This window comes from Brassica napus, chromosome A9 (assembly GCF_020379485.1).
Source record: "Brassica napus cultivar Da-Ae chromosome A9, Da-Ae, whole genome shotgun sequence".
Taxonomy (NCBI): Eukaryota; Viridiplantae; Streptophyta; class Magnoliopsida; order Brassicales; family Brassicaceae; genus Brassica; species Brassica napus.
The window spans coordinates 1850236-1859677 of NC_063442.1; the positions used below are offsets into that span (position 1 = coordinate 1850236).

At 34.8% G+C, this 9442-nt stretch overlaps 1 protein-coding gene and 1 pseudogene across 1 annotated transcript; both read left to right on the forward strand.

The window, feature by feature from the left end:
- Positions 1–941: 941 nt before the first annotated feature.
- LOC106412053 lies at positions 942–3755 on the forward strand (annotated as a pseudogene).
- Positions 3756–7715: 3960 nt separating this feature from the next.
- On the forward strand, positions 7716–9442 carry LOC106413254 (jacalin-related lectin 44-like). Its single transcript, XM_048740192.1, has 3 exons — positions 7716–7745; positions 8658–9014; positions 9046–9442. The coding sequence occupies exons 1-3, from the start codon at positions 7716–7718 to the stop codon at positions 9268–9270; spliced, it is 612 nt and encodes a 203-aa protein (XP_048596149.1). The 3' UTR covers positions 9271–9442.

Sequence of the window (9442 nt, forward strand, 5' to 3'; positions counted from 1 at the left end):
TATATTGAATACAATTTGTATTATATGTACATGTTAGCTAACAACTAATTGCATACATTTTTAGCAAAAAAAAAAAAAAAAAACAAAATGCATACAAGCAAGAAACAAGTAGGCCTGGTAAAAGAACTAGAACCAAAAATCCAAATCGAAACCGAATTAAAATAACCAAATATGGAATTATACCAAAATCCTATGATACTTAAATGGTTCATATACTTTTATATTCGAAACAACCGAACCGAAACCAAACATATTAAAATATTAATTATATTTACATATAACACAACCAATATACATATGCATATGATCTATTAAAAGTATTTGAAAGTATTTAAAAATAAATTATCAAAACATCTCTGAACTACCCAAAATTATTACTAAATATCCGTAGATTTTCTCTGAAATATCTAAAATAATCATAATTATTCAAGATTTTTATCTAAATCATCCTAATTACTTGATCTATTATTTGAAATACATGATAACTCACCTGAATTATCAAAAATAACAGAACCATAAATCATATTTTAGATTAGACGGTTCCTAGTTTTACTATCTGTACCGACCGAAACATGAAACTATTCAAACCGATCCAAAATTTGCTGGTTCCTACCGGGTCCTTTAGCCCTTTACTCGAACTACCTAATATCAGAAATATCCAACCCAAAGATCGATATCAGAAATTGCCCAGACTAATAAGGAGCAACCATGAATGACTCCGGTTTGATACAATTAAACCGATCGGGTCTGAGCTAAAATTGAAAATCCTAGCCTCTACATGATGTAGACTACATCTAAGCAATGTTAGTCTAATAAACCGGAACCATTCATAGTTGCTATTAGTCTATTCGGTGTTAAAAAAGAAGAAGCAATGTTAGTCTATTCAGGCCTTTCAATTGCAAAGGCCCAATATTAAAAAAGGTTGGGCTTTATTACAGAACCTCAAGGTCATGGAACCAAAGCTCCCACACTACACATGACACTGACCGGAGTTTCTGCCGCCGTTGGCCGTGTTCTCAGTCGCGACAAAACCAGCAAGCGTGTCCTCGACAAATCCTCGACCCGACCCGAAAAAAACTCAGCGACCCACCAAATCCTCGAGCAACTAGAACACGGTAACATCTCCAAAGCCGTCTCTCTCCTCTTCCCTTCTCTAGAGCCAGTCTCATACTGGCTATACGAGCGTCTTCTCCGCTCATGCTCCTCGAAATCACTCGTCGTGCAAGCCCGCAAAGTCGTCTCCCACCTGGTGACGTTCTCTCCCCTCCCCCCGATCTTCCTACTCAACAGAGCCATCGAAGCTTACGGGAGAATCGGGTGTGCGAACGATGCGCGCGAGCTGTTCGAGCAAATGCCTGAACGAGACGGCGGGTCTTGGAACGCGCTCATCACTGCTTGCGCTAAGAACGAACTCCACGACGAGGCGTTTCGTACGTTTGTTAGGATGAGTAGAGACGGAATACGAGCGACGGAGACGTCTTTCTCCGGTGTGTTGAAGTCGTGCGGCTTCGTCTTGGACTTGAGGTTGTTGATGCAGCTTCATTGTTCTGTGGTGAAGCATGGATACTCAGGGAATGTGGATTTGGAGACTTCGATTGTTGATGTTTACGGTAAGTGTGGGGCTATGAGCGATGCGAGGAGAGTGTTTGATGAGATTGAAAGCCCTAGTGATGTTTCTTGGAACGTGGTTGTGAGGAGGTATCTTGAGATGGGGTTGAACGATGAGGCGGTGGTGATGTTCTTCAAGATGCTAGAGATGAATGTTCGACCTTTGAATCACACAGTCTCTAGTGTAGTTTTAGCTTGTTCAAGATCACTAACCCTCGAGGTGGGAATGGTGATCCACGCCATTGCTCTCAAACTCAAATTCTTGCCAGACACGATTGTTTCTACCTCTATCTTTGATATGTATGTAAAATGCGGGAGGCTGGAGAGTGCTCGTAGAGTGTTTGATGAAACCAAGTCTAAAGACTTGAAGTTCTGGACTTCAGCTATGTCAGGTTACGCGATGAACGGTATAACTAGAGAGGCAAGGGAGCTCTTTGATTTGGTGCCTGAGAGGAATATAATCTCGTGGAACGCGATGTTGGGTGGATACGTGCGTGCCAGCGAATGGGACGAGGCGCTGGAGTTTTTAGCCTTGATGCGCAAGGAGGTGGAAGGTATCGATAACGTCACTCTCGTGTGGATTCTGAATGTCTGCTCAGGTGTTTCAGATGTTCAGACGGGGAAGCAAGCTCACGGTTTCGTCTACAGGCATGGTTACGATGGGAATTTGATTGTAGCTAATGCGCTTCTCGATATGTATGGCAAATGCGGCGCCTTTGGGAGCGCCAATGCTTTGTTCCGTCAGATGAGTGAGCTAAGAGACGAGGTTTCATGGAACGCTTTGTTAACTGGCTTAGCTAGAGTCGGCAGGAGTGAGCAAGCCTTATCTTTCTTCGAAGGGATGCAGTTCGAGGCGAAGCCTAGCAAGTACACACTCGCTACGCTCTTAGCGGGCTGTGCGAACGTTCCTGCTCTTGGTTTAGGCAAAGCAACTCATGGTTTCTTGATCAGAAACGGATATGATGTTGATGATGTCCTACGCGGTGCTATGGTTGACATGTACTCCAAATGCCGATGTTTCGGCTATGCTATCAAAGTATTCGAAGAGGCGGCTGCTACAAGGGACTTGATGCTGTGGAACTCTATGATCCGTGGTTGCTATCGTAATGGGAGAAGCAAAGAGGTGTTTGAGCTGTTCATGGCTATGGAAGATGAAGGAGTTAAGCCTGACCATGTCACCTTTCTGGGGATCTTGCGAGCTTGCACACGCGAAGGCCACGTGGAGCTCGGTTTTCAGTACTTCAGTTCTATGAGCAACAGATATTTTGTATTGCCTCAGGTTGAGCATTATGATTGTATGGTTGAACTTTACTGCAAGTATGGGTGTTTGCGTCAGCTTGAGGAGTTTCTCCTGCTGATGCCTTTTGATCCACCTGTCCAAATGTTGACAAGGATAAATGATGCGAGCAAAAAGTACGGGTGGCGAAAGTTAGGAGAATGGGCTGCTGAACGGCTTCATGAATGATCATCACGAGGAGGAAAGAGATTGTGTTTTTGCATATGCATTTTTGAGAAGATTGCAGACAAATCTGGTGTCTTTTGAAGACCATGAAGAGGAAAGGGGATGCAGGAGGTGAAACAATTAGAGAGACATCATTAGTCTCTCCTGCCACTCCTAGAGGTAATCACAATTTCTCAATTTTTCTTTGAATTGCTTCTCATGCGCTTATATCTGCATGTCTCTCTTTTTTTTTTTACTTTACTTATGTTCAGTTTATTGGTAAGTGTATGTTCTTTGTGGTGCTTTGTGCTCAATTCTTGACTATGTGAATTTCGGTTTCTTTCTCAGTATCTTTCATACTAGAGATGTATTAAACCAAGTCCTTTTGCAGTTTCTTGATGACAGAGATACAATCCCCCACTGACCATGCAACTTTCATAATGTAAGTTTTTCACTCTTATATAAGCTATTAATCAAGATTGATCTCTGAGTATTTGTAGTTCTTGTTATGAGGATTGTCACACTTTTTTGCGTTTAATCTCTGTTTTGTAATTTTCAGAGTCTGATATTCAGAGAAGTCTGATAATCTTTTTATCAAAAAGATCAGTGTGATGTCATTTTATTTGATATGTAAATGCAGAACCATTTGTAAATAATAACTGATGTCTTTTGGATGAATACAAGAATAGAAGTATATTATTATCAATTCATGATTAACACACAAATTAGGCGGTTTAGCACAAAATTAGGCATTTAGGCTTATTACGGTTCAGGCGCTCTTCATAGCCTTGAAGGTGACTAAAGCTTGAAATAATGAGTGAAAATTCTACTTTTTTTTAAGGTTCAGAGCAGGATTTACAAATCGTAGTAGGGTTCAGATTCATTGTCTCCCTTTTGAATGTGCTTCTTTTTGGTTGCTTCAAAACGCTCTAAAATTATTTTCCCATAAATGTATAATCATTAAAATCTTTGTCACATTTCAGCAGTGCATATGTTCTTGAATGTTATCTCTCCATAGCCCCAAAAAATAATGGACATAGTTAAACCTTAGCCCAAATTAGAAATCCAAAAAAGACTGGCAAGTTAGGACACAATATATTGTTGACAACTAATGTCATACGTAGCTCATACAATATGAGCGTCGTTATCGACGCTACAACACAGTGATATCATGATCGAAGTGATAGATGGAAATAGTCTCTAAGCATATTGACATTGTGAGAATACAGAAGTTAAAGTTTATGCTATAAATGAAACTAAATATAAAAGGAGCATGACTTATTACTTTTGTGGCACTTTCCCATGTTTTTAAAATTATTACTTTTTTTTGTGTCGCAGTTTCTAAAATCTAAATTGTTGGTAGTATATGATATTTATTGACTATTGTTTATTTTGCTGATGTTTATGAACCGTAATTGTTTCTAATGCTTTAACTTCCGATGAGATTATTTTAATTCACAACACATCATGGTTAACACAAAAATTAAAATTAAATAATTTATTATTTTCATTTAAAATTTATTTCAAAATTAATAATATATATTTTAAGAAAATAACATTAAAGTTGAAATTTATTGATATATATACATTAATCCGCACGAGTTGCAGACAATCATCTTGTCTGATAGAAACACAGTTTGTTCCCAAAAATTAATGTTCCCCTTCAATATTAATTATGTTTTCTTAGTTTTAATAATGTCTCATGAAATCTTTAAATTCACTGTTTAAGTGCTTCAAATATTTAAATACTTTAAAAAAAATTGTAATTTCTTTGGCTCATCTTAAACTTTTCTATTTTTTCCATTTAATGGTGGGTTGGTACTCATAAACGTTAATTCATTTGTTTTAGTTTTTATCGGTTGCTCCTTTTTTGCCAAACAAATTATTTGACTTGTGCTGAAAATAGTTCTTGTCTAATTTTAAATTTAGCTAGCATCATAAATAGATTATTAATACATTATATAAATGTTGCAAAAACAAATTATACATATTGAACATTGATACCCTGATCAGACTATCTTTGATCTAACATATGAATCTTTGTATATATTTTGTGCTCGTTTTGGCTGTTTTCGCTGGTACAGCTTACTCATAGAATGATGTAGAAATTCGTAATCAAATCGGTCCTAATATTGTTCTCCATATGAAGTGTCATATGACGAACCCAACAAGTGATCTAGGAAGCAAGGATTTACAATTTAATACCTCTCATACCTTTGAGTTTAGGGATGTAGATACAATAAATTGGAAAAAAGAAGAAACACAGTGTCTTTTAAGATATGGTAGATATTACCATGATGTTCAAGTATATCGAGAATCATTTTTGACGAGAAGTGGCATACTACGTTCATGGGAAGCCAGAAGAGATGGAATTTACTTTAAAACGCGTCACAATAGACCATGAGAATTTAAATTTCATTGGATTGTTGGTAAGTAATTTTTACTAGGTGGGTTTACGTGCCATCACAAGATTATAATAATATTATTATGTATTTTATGTAAGCTATGTGCAGATCTATATCAAAATTTGTTTTATTTTTATGTAATTTCAAACTTACCAAAATTTAACTGATATCTTTATATAATTGTATATTTTAATTAACTACCATTATATATCTTATGTATTTACATTGTCTTTAAACGGTTATAAGAATATAATACTTTTAAATATTTAGTCGCTTGTTCAACACATGAATTTATTGTACTTTTAAATGTGTACATAATATACAATATTCAGATTTCAAATAACACAATAAATATGTGTTAAATTTAATTATATATTAATAGAATTTATTAGATAATCGATACAATGGAATAAATATTATTTGTTACAAATGTTGGTTAGTATTTAATTATTGAGATATGAGTACCGAGAATTTCGAACACAATATCTAGTTTAACAATGATATAATAATTATAAGGAAAATTTTGAAAATACATTCAAATGAGTTATATTTTGATAAATACACCATTTATTATTATTTATGAAAAATACACTTATTTATAACTGAACTAAAATAACCTAATTAGAAATTTATAATAATTTTAGTCTCAAATCGAAATTTATTTTAAAAATCAAATATTTCCACGTTTTAAATTTAGTACAAAACTCTGTCTCATCCCAATCAAGAGAAACCTAGGGTTTTCTTTTTCCTTTGCATCTATATACTCCGATTGATTCACAATGGTCCTATTTATCCATCTTATTACCACATCAAATTTCCATGGTCGCTATGTTTAGTATTATCAAGGTCCGATGGTTTGATTTGGTGTAGCTTTTTTTTCTTTTTTTTTCTTTTTAGCATCCGTGTAGCTTTTTTCTTCGGTGGAAGCCATATAAAAATAAAATTAAGAATCTATATTTTTACTGATTTTTTCCACGCAGCTGGTAAAGTGAATTAATAATGTGGAACCAAAGCATATCCTTAACCATACGTAGGAGATTCTAAAAGTGTATCCATATAATTTGGAGAGTCAAAATACTCAAAACTGATAGAGCTATGATTAAACAATATTCCTATTCCGGACATGAAAAAGAAAAAAAAAAGATGAGTTAATTCTACATGTGGCAGCCTGGACTTAACCATCTGTCTCTCCTGCTATGTCATTAACATTTGAGTTAGAAGGCCTCTTTTTCAACCCTCTGTTTTGCATGATTCTTAGTCTTTGACGACTCAATCGTAACCTTCTGTTCCACATGAATATTATGTAGCGAGATTATAAGTTGTGTGTCATAGTCTGAGGTCATTTTAGCTGACATGGAAGCGGATATCACATGTATATCTACTTTTTGTGCATCTGATAAATTAGAAGCTCCAAACAAACGAACAGAATAAGTATCAATTAAACTAATCCCCCACTACCTTTTGCAGTTCCTTGATGACAGAGATACAATCCCCCACTGACCATGCAACTTTCATAATGTAAGTTGTTCACTCTTATATAAGCTATTAATCAAGATTGATCTCTGAGTATTTTCAGTTCTTGTTATGAGGATTGTCACATTTTTTTGCGTTTAATCTCTGTTTGTAATTTTCAGAGTATGATATTCAGAGAAGTCTGATAATCTTTTTATCAAAAAGATCAGTGTGATGTCATTTAATTTGATATGTAAATGCAGAACCATTTGTAAATAATAACTGATGTCTTTTGGATGAATACAAGAATAGAAGTATATTATTATCAATTCATGATTAACACACAAATTAGGCGGTTTAGCATAAAATTAGGCATTTAGGCTTATTACGGTTCAGGCGCTCTTCATAGCCTTGAAGGTGACTAAAGCTTGAAATAATGAGTGAAAATTCTACTTCTTTTGTGAAGGTTCAGAGCAGGATTTACAAATCGTAGTAGGGTTCAGATTCATTGTCTCCCTTTAGAATGTGCTTCTTTTTGGTTGCTTCAAAACGCTCTAAAATTATTTTTCCATAAATGTATAATCATTACAATCTTTGTCACATTTCAACGGTGCAGATGTTCTTGAATGTTATCCCTCCATAGCCCCAAAAAATAATGGACATAGTTAAACCTTAGCCCAAATTAGAAATCCAAAAAAGACTGGCAAGTTAGGACACAATATATTGTTGACAACTAATGTCGTACGTAGCTCATACATTATGAGCGTCGTTATCTACGCTACACAGTGATATCACGATCGAAGTGATAGATGGATATAGTCTCTAAGCATATTGACATTGTGAGAATACAGAAGTTAAAGTTTATGCTATAAATGAAACTAAATACTTTTGTGGCACTTTCCCATGTTTTTAAAATTATTACTTTTTTTGTGTCGCAGTTTCTAAAATCTAAATTATTGATAGTATATGATATTTATTGGCTATTTTTTATTTTACTGATGTTTATGAACCGTAATTGTTTCTAATGCTTTAATTTCTGATGAGATTATTTTAATTCACAACTACAATAAGTGTTTAGTTTCAAATTCAAGTTGCCTAATGATAAATTGGTTATTAGTAGAGATTAATTTTATATCCAAAATTTACACGCATAAATAAAAAAACAAAAAAAACAGAATTTAATACATCATGGTTAACACAAAAATTAAAATTAAATAATTTATTATTTTCATTTAAAATTTATATCAAATTTAATAATATATATTTTAAGAAAATAACATTAAAATTGAAATTTATTGATATATATACATTAATCCGCACGAGGTGCAGACAATCATCTTGTCTGATAGAAACACAGTTTGTTCCCAAAAATTAATGTTCTCCTTCAATATTAATTATGTTTTTCTAGTTTTGATAATGTCTCGTGAAATCTTTAAATTCACTGTTTAAGTGCTTTAAATATTTAAATACGTTAAAAAAAATTGTAGTTTCTTTGGCTCATCTTAAACTTTTCTATTTTTTCCATTTAATGGTGGGTTGGTACTCATAAACGTTAATTCATTTGTTTTAGTTTTTATCGGTTGCTCCTTTTTTGCCAAACAAATTATTTGACTTGTGCTGAAAATAGTTCAATATCGCCTCCAATAATAAGGTCTCTCTTTGTAAGCTCAATATCGCCTCCAATAATAAGGTCTCTCTTTGCCCGTTGACGTAGCTCTAGGGGTGAACCACGTTAAATATTTGTGTCGTAGTTACATCGCTTTTATTCATCTGTTTCCGCATATGTTCCTTCTCGCGCCCGTCACAACAGGTTCTATGGAAAGGCAGATTATACACTTCGTGCTCTTGGAGCATATTATCGCCCGTTGCCTCCTCCTGATACGGAGAAACTAGAAGAACAAGGTGGCGATGGAGGAGATTATTGGGACGACGGTAATTCTTTCAGTGGTACTAGAAAGATATTCATTGGATTAACTGAAAATGCTATCGGTTTTGTCAAGTTTATGTATGTCCAAAACGATAGTGTAATCTTCGGTGATGATCATGGGAGCAAGACCCTATCTGATGTCCAAGAGGTCACTGATTCAATTCTAATAATTTACAGCTATAGATAACTAATTATTATCCTTCTTTTTTCAGTTCACGTTAAGTGATCCTGCGGAATATCTCACTTCAGTGGAGGGTGCCTATGATGATAAATCTGGAGTTATAACCACTACCAGCAACAAAAACTCTAGGGCTTTCGGATTCAGTACAACATCAACCTTCACACTCCACAAGGATGGACATAAGATCGTTGGGTTTCATGGAAAATCCAGCTACATGCTTCATCAAATTGGGGTCCATGTTCTTCCCATTCCATGACGAGAATACTCATTGATTAGTCATAACGTTTGGTTTTGAAAACAATAATATGTCTGAAATATAAGAGGAAATGCCCAATCGCATATGTCTTCATTGGTCAGTCGATCTAAACACTTTTTCTCTCTCTCTTGAGAACTGATCTAAGAACACACTTTTATTGGTAAAATATTAT

What these genes read in the sequence shown, in the direction of transcription:
- LOC106413254 (XM_048740192.1), top strand. Translation starts at nt 7,716, where the DNA reads ATGGATATAGTCTCTAAGCATATTGACATT. An exon ending in TCTCTAAGCATATTGACATT is followed by an intron (nt 7,746 to 8,657) that starts GTGAGAATACAG and finishes TTTGTGTCGTAG; the next exon opens with TTACATCGCTTTTATTCATC. An exon ending in TTCTAATAATTTACAGCTAT is followed by an intron (nt 9,015 to 9,045) that starts AGATAACTAATT and finishes TTCTTTTTTCAG; the next exon opens with TTCACGTTAAGTGATCCTGC.